This window comes from Hibiscus syriacus, unplaced genomic scaffold (genome assembly GCF_006381635.1).
Source record: "Hibiscus syriacus cultivar Baekdansim isolate YM2019G1 unplaced genomic scaffold, ASM638163v2 tig00110597_pilon, whole genome shotgun sequence".
NCBI classification, from domain to species: domain Eukaryota; kingdom Viridiplantae; phylum Streptophyta; class Magnoliopsida; order Malvales; family Malvaceae; genus Hibiscus; species Hibiscus syriacus.
In genome coordinates, this window is record NW_024062795.1 from 2,297,182 (window position 1) to 2,319,314 (window position 22,133).

General features: G+C 36.4%; 3 protein-coding genes across 9 annotated transcripts; all 3 read right to left on the reverse strand.

Moving 5' to 3' along the window:
- Positions 1–5: 5 nt before the first annotated feature.
- On the reverse strand, positions 6–5,390 carry LOC120134450 (phosphoglycerate mutase-like protein 1). 4 transcript variants are annotated; one of them, XM_039150883.1, is made up of 10 exons: positions 5,221–5,390; positions 4,144–4,205; positions 3,884–3,991; positions 3,668–3,747; positions 2,548–2,710; positions 1,975–2,049; positions 1,754–1,842; positions 1,198–1,317; positions 472–516; positions 6–365 (listed from the first exon to the last, which is right to left on the reverse strand). In XM_039150883.1, the coding sequence occupies exons 1-10, from the start codon at positions 5,369–5,371 to the stop codon at positions 260–262; spliced, it is 999 nt and encodes a 332-aa protein (XP_039006814.1). In that variant the 5' UTR covers positions 5,372–5,390; the 3' UTR covers positions 6–259. The 4 variants fall into 4 exon arrangements, with proteins under 4 accessions (XP_039006814.1, XP_039006816.1, XP_039006817.1 ...); XM_039150885.1 differs by lacking the exon at positions 5,221–5,390 and adding an exon at positions 4,652–4,842; XM_039150886.1 differs by lacking the exon at positions 5,221–5,390 and having other exon boundaries at positions 3,884–4,069; positions 4,144–4,211.
- Positions 5,391–6,909: 1,519 nt separating this feature from the next.
- LOC120134452 lies at positions 6,910–7,880 on the reverse strand. Of its 2 annotated transcripts, XR_005517169.1 has the most exons (3): positions 7,760–7,880; positions 7,108–7,664; positions 6,910–6,973 (listed from the first exon to the last, which is right to left on the reverse strand). XR_005517169.1 is itself a non-coding variant. In XM_039150890.1 (2 exons), exons 1-2 carry the CDS (start codon positions 7,811–7,813, stop codon positions 7,293–7,295), a joined length of 426 nt encoding a protein of 141 aa, XP_039006821.1. In that variant the 5' UTR covers positions 7,814–7,880; the 3' UTR covers positions 7,019–7,292. The 2 variants fall into 2 exon arrangements, 1 of the variants encoding a protein (XP_039006821.1); XM_039150890.1 differs by lacking the exon at positions 6,910–6,973 and having other exon boundaries at positions 7,019–7,664.
- Positions 7,881–8,930: 1,050 nt separating this feature from the next.
- LOC120134451 lies at positions 8,931–13,288 on the reverse strand. Of its 3 annotated transcripts, none has more exons than XM_039150889.1 (7): positions 13,113–13,288; positions 12,946–12,999; positions 12,335–12,605; positions 12,183–12,244; positions 11,505–11,703; positions 9,444–9,530; positions 8,931–9,041 (listed from the first exon to the last, which is right to left on the reverse strand). In XM_039150889.1, exons 2-6 carry the CDS (start codon positions 12,991–12,993, stop codon positions 9,514–9,516), a joined length of 597 nt encoding a protein of 198 aa, XP_039006820.1. In that variant the 5' UTR covers positions 12,994–12,999; positions 13,113–13,288; the 3' UTR covers positions 8,931–9,041; positions 9,444–9,513. The 3 variants fall into 3 exon arrangements, with proteins under 3 accessions (XP_039006820.1, XP_039006819.1, XP_039006818.1); XM_039150888.1 differs by lacking the exon at positions 8,931–9,041 and adding an exon at positions 11,309–11,411 and having other exon boundaries at positions 9,445–9,530; positions 13,113–13,286; XM_039150887.1 differs by lacking the exon at positions 8,931–9,041 and adding an exon at positions 11,313–11,411 and having other exon boundaries at positions 9,459–9,530; positions 13,113–13,277.
- Positions 13,289–22,133: the final 8,845 nt, after the last annotated feature.

Consider the following 22,133-nt stretch of genomic DNA (forward strand, 5'->3'; position numbering starts at 1 on the left):
AAAGATGGTTGAGACTAGAGGGCCCTGTAACCTCCCTTCTTTGCAAACCATAGGAATTCCAACAGCAGGTTCTTAACAAATTTCTTACAATCCATTGTATCTTAAGTACGATGTTGAATTTCCTCATCCACATGCCAAAATCACCATCGGAAGCGAATCTTGAAATAATGTAGTAGAATAAGCCATACCTAATTATGAGTTTCTGACAATGGTATTGCTAAATCACAAGCATGAAACATAATGTTTAGACAGAAATGTATCAACTCCTTTCTTCAGCCTTCTCATCGACAACATCACTTGGGAGATCCAATCCTGATGGAATCTTTCCAGGATAATTAGTTGTCGAAGGGTCAAATCCAACCATACTAGAGAGAAAAAGAGTCGATAAGAGCATGAACAAGCCAAAATCGAGCAGTCATAAGTTTAATACATGCTGAAATAGCAAAATGTTTGCGTTTTACATTAGCTTACCTTCTGTCAACAATGACCATAGAACGAAGCTCACAATTTGCAAAGCTGCGAGTACAAGGGAGAAGTGTTATTTCTTTTTGAGAAACGTAACACATTCACTTAATTCTAGTCGGCAGGATTCATATTTAAGGCTCTTTTTTATCATCATTTGAAGGAAGCATTTTCGAATAAATTTAGACAAAAGTTAACCATGTTTGATTATAATTATCCTTTTTATTCACTAAAAATCATTATGCACTTTCTGTATTGTTAGAACAACCCTCCACTCTTGTTTGAAGATACCTTTTGATCAAGAAACTTTTACCGCCTTACAAAACTTTTGAGTATAACCAAAATAAGTCAAACAAATAGAAGTATAAAAACTAGTTTATGATGCGGGAATTCATGCATCAAACTTGACTAGATCCAAGATGTTTCTTTTTCCCGGTCAAAAGCTAGTAGCTGTGCAATGAAAAGAGAGGCGTAAGAAGCAGGTAATAAGCACGACAACATGCAGCCATAAGTACTATAAACCTTGCTTAATCTTTCCGAGCCATATATATGTAACAATTGTGAAGTGTATTAAATGAAAAGTTGCATTATATGGCAGCTGAAAAGATTTGATGCAGATGAATTGCATCGAGTGGAACAGAAACTAGCAAAGTAGTAGTCATTACTGAAAGGGAAAAAAAAACCTAGATTCACAGGATTGGCCAGCTAAAGTGAAAGGCACTTAAGCATACTTACTGTTTGCAGATTTCTTTCTTCACCAATGGGTGACAGTCATTTCCAAGTGCACTTAACGTATGAAACAAGAACCCACTATGGGTAACAATAGCTATCTCCTTCTCTTTCCGTGTCCACAACCTGTGAAGCAAATGAAACATTAACTTGATCATTGTACCTTTTCACTTGTCTCCTCAAAAGACATGAAAAGATATAAGAAATTCAAAGAACTTTGTTAAAAGTTATACATTTCACAAAAGAGTAAATCAAATAAAACAGAAGATGGGTCAATTAGAAAGATTTCCTAGGACAGTACTTGAAAAAGCAATATCAGAAACTTCAGTTGCAAGAAATCAAGATATAATGGAACAGTCATTGTTTGGTTTAAGTTATCCTTGCCTTCCAAAATATGATCAATTCTGATTATGCTATTCAGAAATCTACAATGATTTCAAATGGCCCCAAGTAAGATGTAGTTTCTATATACCATCCAATTAGGGTCTTCTTACACACGTTTACAATGATCTAAATATTAAAGGAGAGATATAATAAATGAAGAATAATATAAGGTATGCACCAGTTCAGGAACTTCAACCCCCTGGCCGTGAGTTCCTCTTTTGTCTCCCTAATGTCAGCCTTCCACCACATGTCCTCATCACTTTCTATCTGAATATCAGTTCAAAAGACATTCAACGTACACCTTTAAAAATGACCAAGCATCTAACCACATTTGGTTTGGATATCAAAACTTGAAACAGTACCCCATTTCAGGGGCATCTTAGAGATCAAATCACTTGCCAGAGAGAAATCAACTGCAGGAAAAAGAAACTGATAGTCACTGATATTTCTTCTCTTATCACAAGGATGGACTCCCTGCAAAAGAAAAAAATAATATAAGAGATTAAGCCTCAGTATATAGAAGCAAAGAAACTAATTTTAGTAGGTCAAAGCATAAAGAGAGAATATAAAAATGAACCCTGAAACAGACTACCATCAAGAGATATCACAAAAATAAACTCGGGCAGTCAAACACCTAGTACAGAATGAGAATCAAGACCCTGAAAAGCTGATAAGAACAATTCATCGATAGATGCTAAACTTTGCCTGGGTTATCCAGACACAGAATGAGTGTCTAATATGGGGAATGTCTGTGTCTATACAACATAGGTAAGATAATTTTTTTTATGCTTTTCATATATTTGGAGTATCATACTATATCCAAATATGTCAAACACATCTCAATAAATTGAGAAAATGGGAGTCTGGGACTCTATGCAAGCGTTCATAAGGCTATCCATTAACCGAATACGGTATCCAAAAACAATACATTGAGAGGGAACCGTTTCTGCAAAAATGTGAAATGAGACTAACCAAATGTTCTCGACAAAGTTCTACTGCAACGATTGGCGGGCAGTTTAGACTTGAAATTGCAGCTCGCCCACTATTTCCTGCATTTGCCACCATAAGTGGCACTACATCCATCCTATCCGTATAACCTTCACCACCAAAAACCCCAACAGCTGTTTGCAATGTCCTATAACATACCACGACCATAGTCAATTAATGCATGCCTGATGATTTAATCATGTGTTTTATAAACCAAATTTAAACTTCAAAGAACACCAACGCTTAATTATGATTCTACACAATACAATATCTTCACTAAATCAATATGGAGCTTTACCAAACTAAGCCTTCACCAATTCAAATTCTGAAAAATAACTTTGGAGCCTAGTTGAAACAACTTATAGCAGACTAACATCTTTTCCAGAACAAAAAGAAACAGCTTCATTGAAGATCAAATGACTTGGACTAAATGAATAAACTAGTCACAAGTACTGGCAGTAATAATTCCAACAACGTACTCAGTTGAAAAGATTTACAACAGAATAAGGAATCAAGTTTTGTGCCCCAATCACACAGATTAGCTCTAGATCTTAATATGAAACTCAATGGAGTCATTAGCATTACTCCTTTCGCATTCTGTTTCACATAATGAAAGTTCCATTCAAAAAGTTAAAGATGATTAGGTAGAACCTTAGAAGAAGCAATTATCTTATAAGGAAATGTTCTGTAAAACTATTGAGCATCAGCTACCAATTATAAATGGGTTGATACATAAAGTTATGAAGTCGTTAGGCAACATGATTTAATGCTCAAAACATAAAATTTGTGCAAACAACTTCGGCTCAAAGAAGAGAAAGTGCAGTATCTAGATTAGATTCCTACGCTTCCCGCTCTTTAGCCAAAATAAATTCAAGAATTTAGCGAACAAGAAACCTGCATTCATATAGGTTCAACTTCATGCCCATTGGATTACTAAATTCAAAAGACGGCATAAGAAGAATTAATTTTTTTTTTATAGAAATTGGATAGGCCTCGTTAAAAACCCCCTTCTTAACCTCCATGTTACAACAATAACATGAAGGGCATAAGAAGAATTAATCAAGGAAAGATTCTTGAAAAGAGTATGAAATCCTGGCTCCATTACCTTAGCAAAGGGGATGCAATCACTAAATCAATCCTCTTAGTGAGGCCACTTTCATGGACATGCTTGCGCAAATTATCCACCTGCAAAGTTACAAGGCTTCATATAGAACTCTTCTCATGAGTATGTTTTGGATTATCAATAAGAGCATGACTTGAATGAAAATAGATTCAAAACGTGCACAAGGACATATATGATAACACAATGACTGCTACTTACCTGTTTCCAGCCGAGAGGAGTAATTTGTGCATCAAAATATTCTGGTGACATGTATGCTTTATAGTTCTTATCCCCATCTACATTGTGGATCCCCTGAGCATGCCTCACCTGGATGTATTGTTTTATAAGACCTCAATTCCTTGTTTTTGCGAGCAAAAGCCAAGAAAGAAGGGAATCTTGAATATCCTTCAAACCAAATATATAGCAGCTTCAAATCTGCAGTGGACATAACACATGAAAAGGAAAAATAAATTTAATACCAAGTGAAGAGTTTTGCAGCGGTGCAAAGGGTACAAGCTTGGGCCAGCACTGGTATCCATATCTGCAACCAATAACATAAGTTATAACTTGAATATACGGCGAGCAAAGAGCATAAAAGAAAATCGAATGCCTTAAGAAGTTCAATCATAACAAGGATTTCAGAACTGCATGCATCAATAGTACAATAACGTCAGCGAGAAAACACGTGCAAAAAGCAAAACTAACACCACAGTGATGTATGGTTTAAGGCAGACACCCATGTTGTCAAGACAAGAAGAACCAATAAGAAGAATTTCAAAACTGCACATAGTCAATGTCAACAAACAGATACATTCAGGAACAATAAGCAAAAAATTCAAGCAAGTTTAAAAGCAGAAGTAGCTCAACGATGATGTATGGTGTACGGCAGAAACCCATGTAATGAACCATGAAAACAAGAGTTAACAATGATGACCACCAATACCACCATACTAGGGGCTCTCAATTGAATCTCAATTAATGTCTTACAATAACCAAGTTTGAAAACACAACGTCAAATCTAGCTTTGAAGCGTCCTATTGGCAACCTTATATGCATGTTTTTATAATTATACTTTGTCAAAAAGAACTTCCAATTTCTAAGATTTTCCTATTATTATGAATATCATAAAAAGACAGCAAAACAGAACCAAAATAGTTAAAAACTCGAGATCCCATCTTCTAATAAGTTCAATGAAAACTTAATAATTCCAAAATCAAATAAGCTACTTCAAGTTCGTGACTTTCAGAAGAAAAATCACGGATTTCCAACAAATCCACAACAAAATTTTGTTTTTATTTCTTAAAAAGTCATAAAATCTGCAGCGTCAGGCATAATCCATGGAATAAATAGAAAAAAACCCACACTTAATCAAACAAGAAAATGAAACAAAAAACAAAATATGATAAAACCCAAAATGGAAACCCATAAAAAAGTCCAGACTTTTGGGTGCTAATCTGAACTTAAAGCTGCATAAAGGAAATCAAAAGGCATCAATCAAGCTAGCAAGCATTAAAAAGAAGGAAAATTAATAGGATTCAAGGGATCTATGAACTGACCAGATCGGAATAGCGAGAGAAGGTGAAGACGTTGACTGACTCTGACTGGGATCTTATTGTAAACAATAATGGATGAAGAAGAAGAGACAAAAGTTGGAGAAATGGGTTGATGACGTGGAAGAAAATGACTGGAGTTTACTCCAGTAGACATGGTGCTGCTATTCCGTAGCTTTATGTAATCTTGTGTGTAATCTCAAGTCACACTACTTCAATTTAATATCCCTTAATTTATTAAGTTTTTGTTTGTTTGATTTTTTTAATAAAAATGTTTTAAAAATAGATATTAGTGTAAATCAATTTGTAAAACAAAGGCCAAAGGGTAAATCAAGTGGATGACCTTTATGAGTTGTTAAACGTAATTGATTAGTATAAATTAGCTATAAAGTTTAGGAAATGTGTGTGGGAATGGTAAAAAAAATGAAATAGATGGTTTTTGATTTGATTTGATTCAATAGAGGTATTTTTTAAAATTTTGAATTTAAGGTAGGTTGAGGCTTGTAGGGACTAAATTGTAAAATTGTAAATTTATAATTGTATGGACTAAATTACAAAACTATAATTGATAGGTTATAACATGTAACTTATTGTTGTTGATATGATTGTGTGAATAAGTCCTAGAGTCATAGACTAGCTTTGTAATTGATTATACTCGCACGAGGTATGCCAATGAATATTAGTAAGTATGATATCTCAAGTGGTGATGATACATGTTTAGACTTAGATCTCTATATCTATGCTTTTATTGCACGCTTATATTTATGAATTGCATAAAATATAATAGAGTAGAAGTGTGTCACTAAGCTTGCAAAGTTTAGTGTTTGGATTTTTTGTTCGCAATTTGTTGATTACATTCATCTCTAAGGAGCGTCATCGTTCAGGGATTTTCAACACCTTCTTTTAGAGTACAATTTCTAATTTACATTAGTAGGCATATGTATTCATAGGACTTTGTTAGTATTCCGTTTTATAATCTTTATTATTATTATTTTAATTTTGATTTATAATGCGTCATATTCAGGATCATGTTTTGCATAAACATTTTTGACAATTTTGTTTTAATACTACCAATGTGAATAAGTTAAAGAGTTTTAAATATATTGGACTAAAATTTTAAAGGTTTTTGAACATGGAGGTCATTTCGGTGGCCCGATGGGGGCATCCTACACCTTCAGATCTCATGGTTCTGATTTAAAATGTTACCTTTAAATGCTAAAAGAGAACCATGGTATGCTTTGGATGTAGATCTTTTGACCACTTTGTTAAAGAGAACTTGAATCTCTAAATTGAATTGTCTGTTCAATCGATGGTGCCATCCATCACCATAAGATTGGTGATGCAAAGAAAAAAAATCCGTAAGTTAATGAAAGAAAGTATCGTAAAAGGCTGATATAGATGAGATATGCGTCGAAATTTACAAATGTATGATACTGTGATTTATATATTGTATAGGTAGATTCTATTCATATATATATATATATATATGTGTGTGTGTGTGTGTATGGTAATGATTAATATATGAAAAAGTAAATGATAAAAAGTATAATGAACTGAAATACAATAGAAGGATAACCCAGTCTGATACATTGAAGGATACAAATCAACATACATGATGGCTAAATTTCCAGAAGACGATGCACGTTTAATTAATGGATGAAGCAGCGCGACAACATATTATAATAATTAGCATAATATTAAGCATAATATTACTTCCCATTTTTTGTCAAACCCTGTTCTCAAGCTCCATCTATGTTACCTTAGACGTTCCTAATTATGGAATATATAGCATAATAATTAGGTTGCTTACAAGATTTGGAGAGGTAGTTTATTAAGCATAATATTACTTCCCATTTTTTGTCAAACCCTGTTCTCAAGCTCCATCTATGTTACCTTAGACGTTCCTAATTATGGAATATATAGCTTCCAATCCCTTAGCACGTTGAGAAGATGGTTCAGAACCTTTTTCCAGGTAAGATTTCAAGACAGAAAGATCAGAATATTTATCTTCGAGCTCTTTAACAAGTTGAGAAGACGATTCACGTTTTTTATCGATCGATGATCTCCAATTAACAGCATTAGATATCTTCAAACTCTTTAGTAAGTTGAGAAGATAAATCAGGGTTTATTTCGGCAGAAGATCTCCAAGCAGCAACATTAGAATATTTATCCTCCAATTTCTTGACAAGTTGAGAAGGCAAGTCAGGATTGATTTCGACAGAAGATCTCCAAGCAGCAACATTAGCATATTCATCCTCGAGTTCTTTGACAAGTTGAGAGGATAATTCGGGATTTTTATCGACAGAAGATCTCCAAGCAGCAACATTAGAATATTTATCCTCAAGTTCCTTGACAAGTTGAGAAAACTCTTTCACGGCATCTCCCGTGGCATGATAAACATCCCCTTGATTTTCCCTCAAATCCTTCACAGCATATATCTCATGTCCACACTGTATACAGATTTAAAATAGTTAAGATTAGACTTAATTAGACGTAAAAGAGAGTTATAAAAAATGGTTGAAAGAAAAGGAACTGCAGACTATACCATCAAAAGTAGAAGTTGAAAAGAAAGAACCAAATAGGAATATGAAAGATTCATCTTCTTCTTGCTTGCTTGCTTTCCCTTTTAAAAGTTTGTTTTAGCTTTGGAAGGGCTTTGATGCCTTCCTTTTTATAGGCAAAAGGAAAAGCCTTTGTTGTGGTTTATTTAGTCTTTATATTCTAAGTTAGGCACTTTTAGTCCTTTGAAATTTTAATCCTGACCTAAAGAGTAGAATTTTTAACCACCAAAATAAATATTTAAACAATCCAATTAAGAGTTTTTATGACTTTATAAAATTTTGAAAACTATTTATAATTTCTATAATTTTATAAATTCAACAGATAGCATCCACTGTACCCTATCACTTGTAGTTGTTGATGGTCAAAACATTCATTTATGGAGCTTAGAATGGATAGTGGTTGGGGGATGGATCATCAATAATACAAATTCACAATAATTGTCAATACCAGCCTACAGGCGGCTGCCTCGGCTAGGTAATGGACTCTGATTCGGTAAAAAAAGGGTAAAATTACATGTTAATACTAGCAAAATTTTTGCAACATCGAACTGATCCATACTGATAATTAGAGATGGATCCAAAGAGGAGGTGGAGACCGTCTCCCCTTCTAAAAATTTCAAATTATTATAGATTTTAGATTATTTTTATATTTTCTATTGATAATTTATTTCCAGTCTCACTTAAATATTTTATAAATTTATATCTTCTTAAAATTTTAGAAATTCGTCCATAACATAAAATTTTACATTATACATAGTTGCCGTTATTCAATAGTTGAAATCTAAGTTTTAGTCATCCTCCTTCCAAAATTCAATTTTGCTTTATGTTTAAAAAACTTGGTAACAACTCCACTTACTGTTTGTGGCGTTTAGGGTTCACTTGCACTTGAGGTTGCTGATGTTTGGTAAAATTCATCAAGTAGACTTTAATCCTGCAGTTTTTGGTGATTTAGGAAGTGAATTGAAGGGTGAAAACATCCTAGATTTTACGATAACTCTTTCAAAACTCATTAGACTTTATCTCAAGTACACAGTTCTCCATGCCATGTCAACTGGTTGTTTGCCATATCATCACCGGATTTGGTGATCTACACATAATAAAAGAGTTAATATTGTTTCTAATTAACAAACACCCATGGCTACAGAGTTGTTCTGTCCGGGAGATTATCAGCCATTAATTTATAAACTTCAAACTGTAGCATTTATTCCATATATAGTATGTAATTCAACTGATCCAGGAACATGATCTCCCATTGCACCACCTCATCTACCTGTTGGAAGATGAAAAATTCGTATCAGATTCACCTTCATGCATATGTCAACTTCTTTAGCACAAACTTAATTTGCCAGAAACATGAAGAACAACTCACTAGTCTCATGAAAACAAAATTCTATCATTAGATTGATTTGAATAGCTCAGTTATTAAATAAATAAATGGACATTTAGGGTAGTTGTTGAGCAGTATAAACTGTAAGGCAGATTATGCTAGAACAGAGAGAAACACACTTGAAGCTTTACACAAAAATAGACTTTCTTTATCAGTTCCATTCTTTTACTGTAAAAAACATTTTGGTTTCGTTTTTTCTTTTTCTTTTTACTCTTTTCACATTTTCACTTCCATATCTGTACTTGGAGCAAACAGAGAGTGCAAATCAAATGGTAAACTGCTTACCATAGTTTTGCCGCACCGTTGTGAATCTGTAAATTGCCTTAATTAGCGACCCATATTTCATAGACTTCAAGGGTCCCATATGTCTGTAGAAAATACTTTCAGCTCTTAACAAAGTAGAACTGTAGAATGCGTGAAGAAGGATTTATTCGCACAAAAATGGGACTAAAGTTATGCAATTACGGTAACTTTCAGCTCTTAACAAAGTAGAATCTACAGACACTACATCCGCAGGACAAGAAGCAAATAAATACTTCTAAGACAACTGTTCATGCATAGGAAAGAAAGAAAAATGCCAAAAATTTAACAGAAACAATAAACTGTTCATGGAGCTTGTCGAAGACCATACAACGCTTTTGAAGCTTACACACAAGTTGTTCACCATTAGGATCAACATGTTCAAACCCTTCCGATTGTTTCATATAGACTTCTTCCTGCAAGTCTCTTTTGAGAAAACCGTTGTTCACGTCAACTTGCCTAACCTGTCACCCACGAGAAGTAACATCAGACAGCAACACACTTATAGTAAAGAAATTAACTACTGGACTGAACGTGTCTACAAAATCACACCCTGGAACCCTGGAACTTGAGAAAAACCTTTTGCCACAAGTCTCGCTTTAAATCGATCAACAGAACCATTAGACTTATATTTGATCTGAAACAGCCATTTGCAACTGATAACCTTCTGATCGAAAGGTAACGTCACCAATTTCCTCGTGTTATTATCAAGTAACATCATCTCAGACTCCACAGCAACTCACCAATGCTTATGCTCTAAAGCATCCTGCATAGTGATAGGAGTTTCATGAAACAAGGTATTGTAGATTTTAGATTTGAAAATCCCTGCCTTACTACGTATGAGCATGCAGTGAGTATTGTTGGCCTAATATTTTACAACAATTGACCCTTCAATAGGCACAACATTGGATTGAATGTTGGGTTCCCCAGTGATCATCTCATCATTTTGAGCACTTTGTTGTTGATTCGTATAGGGCACTAGAGGACTACTTTGCACATCTTTACGCTACCCAGTACCCGAAGCCACCTGTTCCCCCTGTCTTGCTGTTTACTGCTCAATGTTTATACTAGTAGATTCTGTCCAAGTTTCCATTGTGACACATCTTCCATCACCATCAGATGCAACACTAATTGCACCACTGCTAAAATCTTGACCAGAACCATGATGCAACTTGTGGAGACCATCATCATTAAGCATATCACACTCACCATATTGCTGATTTGAATTGCTAGCTTCAACAGGAAAAGGTATAGCCCAAGTCTTTTGCTCACCGGAAAAATGTTTTCATCAAACGTAACATGCCAACTTCTTAACAAAGTAGAATGCATGAAAGAAGGATTTATTTTATAAAAAAAAGGGTATAAAGTTATGCAATTACAGTAACTTTCAGCTCTTAACAAAGTAGAATCTACACAGACACTACATCCGCAGGGCAAGAAGCAAATAAATACTTCTAAGACAACTGATCATGCATAGGAAAGAAAAAAAATGCCAAAAATTTAACAGAAACAATAAACTGAATAGAGCTTTTACAAAGTTCATTGGTGTTTATCGTTACTTTTCCCTTAAAATCACAAACAAAAAACAAAACAGGAAGCTACGTAGAATTATCCCTTGGTGTGTGAAGAAAAAAACAATATCCTCCAGATCTACTTTTCTTCATTTTTTTTTCCTTTTTCCTTCTTTTTTCCCTTCAATAAAAAATGGTGTACTGAAGAATAGACCATCTAGAAAGTTGTAAATTCTTTCGTCAGTCAAAGTCCCAACTAAGCATCTTTGGCAGATAAGAAAACAACAAGGTACTTTCCTTGATTCCAAAGAATTTAGGTCAAGACTCGATAATACTCAATGAATCTCAGTATATCGCATTCTCCAGGCAGGGAAACCTAAGTGGCACCTAGCAGGTCCATATATTAAAATATTAGATCAGGTTCTGGCCCTCCACTGCCTAATAGAAAAGAAGATTACCAAACGTCAAATTAACAGAGCAAACAAAACTGGTTGCAATAACTACCAAATAGATCACAAAAGTAACACAAACCAACAGTTTTGAGTGCCTCGCTCATTTGAGATTCCCTGAAGATTTGTTCTCCCAGGTTTGAGCCAGTGGCACCTGATTTTATATACTTCATAAGAAGTACATTGGCTGCTCTTGCGACCGCTTCTTTCCCATCAGAAAATGATACAAATTCCAGAGTCTTACATGGTTGGTTTAGTAGCATTTTATCTTCATGAGTATCCTGCATAAAATAGATCAAAATTTTGCTAGTAGTTTAGAACTTTTGGAAACATTCCATTTGAATCAATATATGTCGCAGAATAATCCAATGACAAGATACATAATAGGAGCCAGGCAATACATATGTTGCATGAAGTAAGCTTCTTAAACTAAGGTTATGAGAAAGAAATCAAATAATAGTCCAAAAAGTACAAGAAGCAGTCAAGGACAAAACCAGTATAAATCTTCCAAAATTGCATCATACTGTTAATAGGAGTTTTAAGGTTTGCAGACTGTAAAGTTAATCTTCAGCTACAATATTTTGGTAGCGTAGTACCATAAAGAACCTTATTATGAAAGATCAATTCGATGCTGCACCACATGACAGTTAGGTTTCCAAATGATCAGCCATTTTATCCAATTTATATAGAATATATTGTCAACAAGTCATAGTGAACTATGAAAAACTCTTGATCTGACCATGAGCAGAGAGGATAGTACCTGAAACAATATTGCACCATCGAATTTGTTCAAGATAAAGTCTTTTGACTTCTTCAGTATTCCTAAAACATAAAAATGGCACCAGAAACTACAAAATGCGGACACATCTTCACCTGATCAATCTAACAATGGTGAGAATCCAGAAATCTCACCTTCATTATCATAAAGGCAAATATGGTTGATACCAAGAGCTACCACCCATTGCAAAAGCTGAATAACATTTGAAGTTCGGGAAGCATCTTCACTTTCCATCACAATTGCCAGATAGTTTATCTTGGATATATGGAGGGACTTGTATTTCCTCAGTAATCCCCGAGAGATAAGATGGCTTTCAAGCGCATGCACCATGTCCATCGTAAAGTAGAATAAGTAGATAATAGCATGTACTAGATGCCACGATAATCGAAGTAGAATATTTCCAATCTGCAAAAAACCTTAAACTCAAAATGAAAATATAAAATCTAATATAACTCAAGGACATAAAATTCACTCAGCACAAAACCATGATAATAGACAGGGAATTCATCCCTAGTATGCTTCAAAGCCAATTGTTGACCATTACACAAGAAAAAAAAAGGAATATACAGTTAATGTATATACAACAAAAAAATACAAATCAAAGCGTTGAAGTTTGAACTATTAGGAAGTATGGGTATTCGATAATCCATACGTACTCTTTTCTATATCAACTATTCACTGAAAATAAAATAGTAATGCTAGTAAAAAGATTATTAAAAAAAACCCAACATCGTTAATCACGTACTTTATCAATCCAGAATTGCAACATCCGCTTTTGCCTTGAGAAATCCATTGATTTCTGAGAGCAAAGAAAAGAAAACAAAGAAAACCAATTAGTGATTAAAAAACATAAATTTGTTGTTAGGAATTGCTTATGAAAATAGCTTGAGAAAGTGCAATCGAGCCTCTTACATTTAAACATAAGCAACGGGGCAGTGGGGGTTAGCTAAATACGAGCTTTTACCTTCGGGCAAAAGGAATTGGAGATTTGGACAACCCTAAAAGCAAAACCAACAGGTAAAAAGCTAACTTTTTGGAGATTGAAAAGAGGAAGGGGAGTAGAGAGGAAGCATCTTCAAAACGTGACTAGTGAAGAGAACTTGTGAATGAGTGAACTGAAAGTAAAACACCGTTTTTGCGATTTTTTTTGGGGGAAACCTCCATTGATCAACTTAAGTTTTTATTTTTCTCATCTAATTATAAAATAGGATAAATATAATTTTTAATAGAGAAAATAATCTCAGTGACCAAAAATCTCATATAATATACGATTTTAATCAACTTTTTCCGGATTTGCCAAAATGACCAACAAAATCGCAATGCGATCGCTAATTCGCAACGTGATCTCCATTATCGCAAATTCGCGTTGCATTTTCGCAATGCGATAGTTGAAAATCGCGTTGCGATGGTCTACAGTACCGTTGCGATTTTCCCAATTCGCAATGCGAATAAATAAATCGCAACGCGAATTGGGAAAATCGCAATGCAAATAAGTAAATCGCAACGCGAATTGGGAAAATCGCAATGCGATACTGACTATCGCAATGCGATACTGACTATCGCAATGCGATAATAAAAAATCGCAACGAGATACTTACTTTCGCAACGCGATACTGACTTTCGCAACGCGATAATACATAATCGCAATGCGATTTTCAAAGCGCCATTAGTATCCTGGCCAAGTATTTTATTTTTAAATTCCAAACATGAATATTAATATATTGGAACACTGAACTGTCCACAGTATATCCCGTAATCGCAACTCATAACCTAAAACCTAAAATCACAACTCAGTCTCATCTCCATCTCTCACTCTCTCACCCATCTCCGACGAAATCCGTCCCCATCTCCGACGAAATCCGTCTATCTCCATCTCTCAGAGCCACCCTCACAATCAGAAATGGAAAATCAACCAAATCAACCAACGAGGGTTAGTTTTTTTAATTATTTTCTTTTTGAAATTTTTGCATTATTATTAGGTTTTTCATATTGAAATTGATGATAAGTTTACTGGTAATTTCAATAATAGATTAACCATTTCACTTAGATTGCTTATTAAATCAACCAAGAATCGCAACGCGAAATGCAAATCGCAACGCGATTTTAGTTTCGCGTTGCGATTCTCTCGTTGCGATAGTCATTTTCGTGTTGCGATTTTCATTTTCAGAAACTATTCTTCTTCTGCAAATTGAAACTTGAATGAATTGCATTACTTCAACCAAAAAACAAAGACAAATACGAAATTCACAGTGTTGCATATTTAAGTTTGAAGAATAAACTACTACTATTTATGTTTATTATTGTTTTTGGTATATCTTCACAGTGTAGTTTTTGGTATATCTAATTTAGTATGTTTATTGTTTTTGTAGAACTTTTATTCGGCTCAATTGACCTTGAGAAATAAAGTCAGCCTGGCCAAAACAATTGCGTCGAAGCTTTCACCTGCACAAAGAAAAATGTTTGAGGATACATGCTTCGGGCCATGGCTGAAAGTACAACATCCCGGTGGAGATGCGATGTTGACACACCTGTTTCTTCAAACCATGACTAGCGATCTACCAGAGACTATACAACGTCGTGATGAAGAGATATGGTTTGATTTTCCACCGGCGTATACGTGTTTTGGGCGGGAGGAGTTTTGCTTAATCACCGGTCTACGCTTCGGACACGATGATGTAGGTCGGTACACTAGACACATTACCCGCCCATCATGGCTATCCCGGGTTTTTCCTGAGCTGGAGAGGCCGAGTCTACACGTAGAAGACCTGACAAGATTTTTGAATAATAAAGATGGTTTTACTCGGATGGATGACGTCGACGTTGTCCGAGTATGCCTTCTAATTCTTTTGCATGCCGGCTTTTTAGGCAGAGAGGCCAGACAACCTATTCCAAATGATCTAATCAAATTGGTAGAAGACCTAAATGCGTGGAACCTGTTTCCGTGGGGCTCGTATTTATGGAAAGCTACATGGAATAAGTTATCGTCTGCCTTGGATGATCGAAAAAGTTTGCATGGCGATGGTTCCAAATACACTTTGACAGGCTTTATTTGGGCCTTTAAGGTAAGAATTTTTATATGATGTTTCCAAAATTATAAGTAATTATTTAACAATTACTAATGTTTGTTATTATATTGTTTGTAGATTTGGATATTTGAGGCCTTTCCCGCCATGAAGACATATGCAATAAAAACTTCAAATGATATTCCCAGGGCTATTTCCTGGAAGAGGAAACGGACCTTGCAATGGGAAGATTTACTACGGTATACGACAATAAATAATGTAAGTTAACATAAATACTACCATATGTTTATAAACAAGTTATTACTAGTACACGTTTAACTTTGTTTGAGCTTTTATATTGTTAGGAGGCCAACACTCCTCTACAGAGGCTGACACCCACGGAAGCTGAGCTTGCCACTGATTGGTGGCAAGCTAGTAAGCGTTTTTTTGATGGAACGGTTGATGAGCAGCCTCCACTTCGGGAGCCATCACCTCGCCCAGAGCTATCACTTCACCCAGAGCCATCATCTGATCGACCCGGCTATACACCTCCACAACGACAGCCAGCCATCACCTATTCTGTCACATCATCGAGCCTCTTCTCCACCATTACCGCAAGATAGGCGACCGGCAAAGATGCCACGACGTTTATCTCCCTGTTCTCCACCTCCACCTCAACGGGATGAGTTAGGGGAGTTACGTGATGAGGTCAATGCCTTGCGTGAGGAGGTCGGTACTTTACGCAAAGACGATGGTGCATGGCGTGTTGAGGTGTCTACATTACGCGGTGAGGTAGCCGCTCTACGTGAGATGGTAGCATCGCTGCAGAATGAGGTTCATACTCTACGCAACGAGGTAAGTTTAAGATTTTTCATACTCGTAATTCATTCGGTTGCTGCCAATACTGCTAAATTGTTTTTGTTAGTATTTGTTTTTGGTTTTGTCTTTTGGTTGAAGTAATGCAATCCATTCAAGTTTCAATTTGCAGAAGAATAATAGTTTTATTTCGCAACACGAAAATGACTATCGCAACGCGGAAATGGCTATCGCAATGCGAAATGAAAATCGCAACGACAAAATCGCAATGCGAAATGAAATCGCAACGCGAAATGAAAATCGCAATGCGATTTGTGTTTCGCGTTGCGATTTCATTTCGCGTTGCGATTTTGTCGTTGCGATTTTCATTTCGCATTGTGATAGCCATTTCCGCGTTGCGATAGTCATTTCGCGTTGCGATTTTAAGTTTCGTGTTCCGAAAGTAAACTATTCTTCTTTTGGAATGTTTATATATGTTGTCCTTTTAAATGTTTATATAAGTGCTTACTTCTGGAATGTTATCTGAGCATTTTGTGAACTATGATAGAATAATGATTTGGGTGAATACAATGCTAGTTTGAAACATATTTGTCTTTGTTTAATATCATGTCTGTTTATTTACTGATTTATGTATTAATTTTTTTAGCGGCCCGATAAGGTGGATGCTTTACGTCGGGTTTTCCTTGCACGACGGAGTTCACGCATCAGACGGTGTGGACGTGCTATTACGTCTCCGTTCACCCCAATGGTGCGAAGACTCCGCAAGAAGAAGCCCGACTCACCGGTCATCCCTCAAGAGTCCCCTCCAATCGTTCAAGAGGCCCAAATCGCAACGCGAAATGGCTATCGCAACGAGAAAATCGCAATGCGAAATGAAAATCGCAATGCGAAATGAAAATCGCAACGAGAAAATCGCAATGCGATTTTCATTTCGCATTGCGATTTTCTCGTTGCGATAACCATTTTCGCGTTGCGATAGCCATTTTCGCGTTGCGATAGTCAAATGAATGTCTAATAAGTGATGACAACTGAACAGATCATAGCAATGTTCAAACTCAAGTTACTAATACATGCCTAACTGAAAATGTTAAAAGTGCACACATAAAATACACATAATGCAAGTTTTGTTAACATATATACTCCTTTTGGTTTGAAAATGTTTGGTTAAGTACCTAGAATTCAATAATAATTGTTAAAAGTTTATGCATGTTAATCCTCGTTGCCTTTTTCATTTCGCATTGCGATTCTATCGTTGCGATTTGCATTTCGCATTGCGATGGTTAAATGATTGCCTTTCGCAACGCGATTCTGAATTTCGCAACGAGATAATACAGAATCGCAATGCGAGTTTCAAAGTTCGCAACAGGTTTTAGTTTCGCAAGCCAAATTTTTTGTGTATATATATACGCAGCAGCAACAACTCATAACCTAAATCCCTAAATCGCAACTCATTCCATCTCCATCTATCACTCTCTCCGGCGACATCCGTTCCAATATCCAACGACATCCTTCCCCATCCGGAAACAGGTCTTAGTTTCGCTTCTCGTTTGTTTAGTTACAACCATGAAATCATCTAATGTTGATCATGTTTGGATAGATTTGTGTTTTGGAGGGTCATGGGAGAATGTTCATGGTGTTTTACAATATATGCCTTTACCCATGAATCTTCAACTAAAACTGTCATTAAAGAAGTTAACTTATGAAACCCTAATGTTATGTGTTTCAAAGAAATTGAATTTAGAGCCCCTAAGTGAATTTAGGCTATCTTATCAGAGAAATGGTAAAGTTTATTTGTTAACCGACAATGAAGATGTTGAACGATTCATTGCTTACATTAATGTTTCAAGTGATGATGTTACATTGTATGTTGTTGAACCTAGAAGTAGTATTGTTGGGTCAGTAGCGGGTAGTAATCAACTAAGTGGGTCTCAAAACCCACAGCCTTTCTCTAATCCAAATCCAAATCAACTTTCAGCACCAAATTCCGGTTTTCGTATTGACCAATTAGACGATGATGAGCCAAGAGAAAAAATTGTGAGTACTAGTCAGTATTCGAAATTTGATCTTGGTCAATACCCGGACTTTGATATTGGTCAATACACGGATTTTGATGATGTTTCAGAAGAAGAAACAGACCCTGCGTGTAATGATTTTGATATTGGTCAATACCCGAATTTTGATGATGAAACACCCGTTGCCGAGGAAGATGTTGTTGATGATAATGAGGAGGAAGTTACGATTGTGAATGAACATGTTGAACATCCATTCAGTAATTCATATAATCCTGAAGAAGAAAAAGAAGAAGAAAAAGTCCCCGAAGAAAAGAAAATGCCACGGGAGTATAACTGGAATATGCCATAATTACTTCAGTTACCGGAAGAAGAGTTGGCAAAGAAAGCAGTTGATTGTTACACAAAAGTTATTCGTATCAAGAAAGATGATTGTTTTGATACAAAGGAAGACTTGAAGATAGCTTTGTATACGAAATGTGTGGAAGATGGCTATCAACTAAAAGTTAACAAATCAAGCAAAGATCGTTTCGAAACAAGGTGTACGATTGACAAAAACTGTACGTGGCGTATGATTGCAAAGAGGATAAATGATTGCGCAATGTTTCAAGTTAGGACTTTTATTGATAAACATACATGTTCAAGAACCCAAGTTTTTCCTTACCATAGACAGGCAAACAAAAAGGTGTTGGGTGGTTTTCTGGCTGAGTTAATGTTTTTGAATGGCAGGGTATATCGGGGACATGAAATTATGACTGACATGAATGCTCGGTTCAAGATTAGTATATCATATTCTCAAGCTTGGAGAGCCAAATGTTATGCCTTGGAATTGTTGAGGGGGTCGCCAGAAGCATCGTTTGCCCAACTGCCGGCTTATTGTCACAATTTAAAGCTGAAAAATCCTGGGTCGGTAACTCATATCAAAACAGATAGAGATGGACGCTTTGAGTTGCTGTTTATCGCCATTGGTGCTGCGGTTAGTAAATCAATATAATTCTGTTGACTCATTTCTGTTAGTTACATGCATTTCACATTTAAATGATTATATTTCTTGTGTATATTATTTTGTAGATTCGTTCGTTTATTACTTGCATGCGCCCAGTTATTATAGTTGACGGAGCACATTTGAAAGGTCGATACCTTGGAGTAAACTTATTAGCAGTAGCCATGGATGCTAACAATGGGATATTGCCAATAGCTTACGGGGTTGGCAAATCTGAAACCTCTGATTCATGGACATGGTTTATGGGGCATCTTAGGGATTGCATAGGTCCTATTAGCAATCTGACAATCATATCCGATAGGGCAAACTCAATTGACAACGCTGTTAGAAGGTGTTTCCCAAATGCTTTTCATGGACTTTGTGGTGTTCATTTGTATAGAAATCTAAAATCAATGTATGCTGGTATAAAAAAGCACAAATGGACATACTGGAAGGCTGTAAAGGCTTATTGGGAAGTGGATTTCAATAAGCATATAAACTGTTTAAGACGTGTTTTGCCTCAGTGTGCTCAAACACTAGAAGATGTCGGGTTTGAAAGATGGTCAAGAGTACATCAACTTGGAGCAAGATATGGTTTCATGACGTCTAATAGTGCAGAATCAATTAACGCTCTAAGTCGTCATTCCCGGAAATTACCCATTACTATGTTATTGGAGTTTTTTCGAGCCTCTATTCAACAGTGGTACTACAAGAAAAGAAACCAAGCCGGTAACTCATACGAGAGCCAACTTGAATCCATCATGTCCGGCACGTCAGAGGGTTTCTCAAGAATCCTACATATGACGCCATGTGAATCGGGCTCTTGAATGGTGGGAGGGACCTCTTCAACGATGACAGTGGCCTCTTGAACGGTGGGAGGGGACTCTCGAGGAATGATAGGGGCCTCTTCAACGATAGGAGTGGACTCTTGAGGGATGATAGGTGAGTCGGGCTTCTTCTTGCGGTGTCTTCGCACTATTGGGGTATACGGAGACTTAATAGCACGTGCACGCCGTCTGATGCGTGAACTCTGTCGTGCAAGAAAAACCCGACGTAAAGCATCCACCTTATCGGTCCGCTAAATAAAAATACAAATATCAGTAAATAAACAGACATGATATTTAAACAGTGAAAACAAAGATAAATATATTTCAAACTTTCAACCAAAAGACAAAACAAAGACAAATACTAACTTCACAGTGTTAAAGTAAAAAGTTTAGCAGTTTTGGCAGCAACCGAATAAATTTACTAAGCAATCTAAGTGAAATGGTTAATTTAAGTGAAATTACGAGTAAATTTATCATCAAGTTAAATATGGAAAATCTTAAGCTTACCTCGTTGCGTAGAGTATGAACCTCATTCTGCAACGATACTACCATCTCACGTAGAGCGGCAACCTCACCACGTAAAGTAGACACCTCCACACGCCATGCACCATCGTTATCGCGTAGAGTACCGATCTCCTCACGCAAGGCATTGACCTCATCACGTAACTCCCTTGACTCATCCCGTGGAGGTGGAGAACAGGGAGATAGAAGTCGTGGCATCTTTGTCGGTCGCCTATCATGAGGTGATGGTGGAGAAGAGACTCAATGATGTGACGAGAAAGGTGATGGCTCTCGTTGTAGAGGTGTATAGTCGGGTCGATCAGGTGATGGCTCTGGGTGAGGTGATGGCTCTCGAAGTGGAGGAAGTGGAGGCTGCTCATCATTCGTGCCATCAAAAAAACGCTGACTAGCTTGCCACCAATCAGTGGCAAGCTCAGCCTCCGTGGGTGTCAGTCTCATTAATGGAGTGTTGGCCTCCTAAAAATATAAAAACTAAAACAAAGTTAAACGTCTACTATTAATAACTTGTTTATATATGATAGTATTTGTGTTAACTTACATTATTTATTGTCGCATATGGTATTAAGTCTTCCCAATCCAACATACGTTTCCTCTTCCAGGAAATAGCCCTAGGAATATCATCTGAGGATTTTAATGCATATGTCCGCATGCTGGGAAAAGCCTCGAATATCCAAATCTACAAACAATATAATAACAAATATTAGTAATTGTTAAATAATTAATTATAATTTTGAAAACATTATATAGAAATTCTTACCTTAAAGGCCCAAACAAAGCCTGACAAAGTGTATTTCGACCCATCGCCCCGCAAACTTTTGCGGTCATCAAAGGCAGACGACAACTTAGTCCAGGTAGCTTTCCATATATACGAACCCCACGGAAACAGATTCCATGCATTTAGGTCCTCTACCAATAATATTAGCTCCTGAGGAATAGGTTGTATGGCCTCTCTGCCTAAAAAGCCGGCATACAAAAGTAGTAGAAGGCATACTCGGACAACATCGACGTCATTCATCCGAGTAAAACCATATTTCTTATTAAACAATTTCTTCATGTCGTCGACGTGTAAGTTCGGCTTCTCTATTGACTCATCAGGAAAAACCCTGGATAACCATGATGGGCGGGTGATATGACGAGTGTACCGGCCTACATCATCGTGTCCGAATCGTAGACCAGTGATTAAGCAGAACTCCTTCCGCCCAAAACAAGTATACGCCGGTGGAAAATGAAACCATATCTCTTCCTCACCACGTTGTATACTGTCGGGTAGATCGCTAGTCATGGTCTGAAGCCACAAATGGGTCAAACTAGCATCTCCACCCGGATGTTGTACTCTCAGCCATGGCCCGAAGCAGGTTTCTTCAAACAATTTTCTTTGTGCAGGTGAAAGCTTCGAAGCAATTGTAGTGGCTAGGCTAACTTTATTCCTTAATGTCAATGAAGCCGAAAAAAATTTCTACAAAAAAACAATAAACATACCAAGTTAGATATACCAAAAATTACACTGTCAAGATATACCAAAAACAAAACAATAAACATAAATAGTAGTTTATTCTTGAAACTAAAATTTGCAACACTGTTTTTGTCTTTTGGTTGAAATGAAAATCGCAACGAGATAATGAGAATCGCAACGCGGAAATGACTATCGCAACGAGAGAATCGCAACGCGAAATGACTATCGCGACCAGACAATCGCAACGCGAAATGAAAATCGCAACCGCGAAATAAAAATCGCAACGCGAAATGAAAATCGCAACGCGAAATGAAAATCGCAA

Coding starts and splice junctions, on each gene's coding strand:
- LOC120134452 (XM_039150890.1), bottom strand. CDS start 7,813: ATGAATCTTTCATATTCCTATTTGGTTCTTTCTTTTCAACTTCTACTT. Junction 7,665..7,759: donor TTCAACTTCTACTTTTGATG/GTATAGTCTGCA, acceptor ATCTGTATACAG/TGTGGACATGAGATATATGC.
- LOC120134451 (XM_039150888.1), bottom strand. CDS start 12,993: ATGGATTTCTCAAGGCAAAAGCGGATGTTGCAATTCTGGATTGATAAA. Junction 12,606..12,945: donor TGCAATTCTGGATTGATAAA/GTACGTGATTAA, acceptor GGTTTTTTGCAG/ATTGGAAATATTCTACTTCG. Junction 12,245..12,334: donor TTGCCTTTATGATAATGAAG/GTGAGATTTCTG, acceptor TTTATGTTTTAG/GAATACTGAAGAAGTCAAAA.
- LOC120134450 (XM_039150883.1), bottom strand. CDS start 5,371: ATGTCTACTGGAGTAAACTCCAGTCATTTTCTTCCACGTCATCAACCC. Junction 4,206..5,220: donor TCTCTCGCTATTCCGATCTG/GTCAGTTCATAG, acceptor TATTGGTTGCAG/ATATGGATACCAGTGCTGGC. Junction 2,050..2,547: donor AACTTTGTCGAGAACATTTG/GTTAGTCTCATT, acceptor TTTCTTTTGCAG/GGAGTCCATCCTTGTGATAA.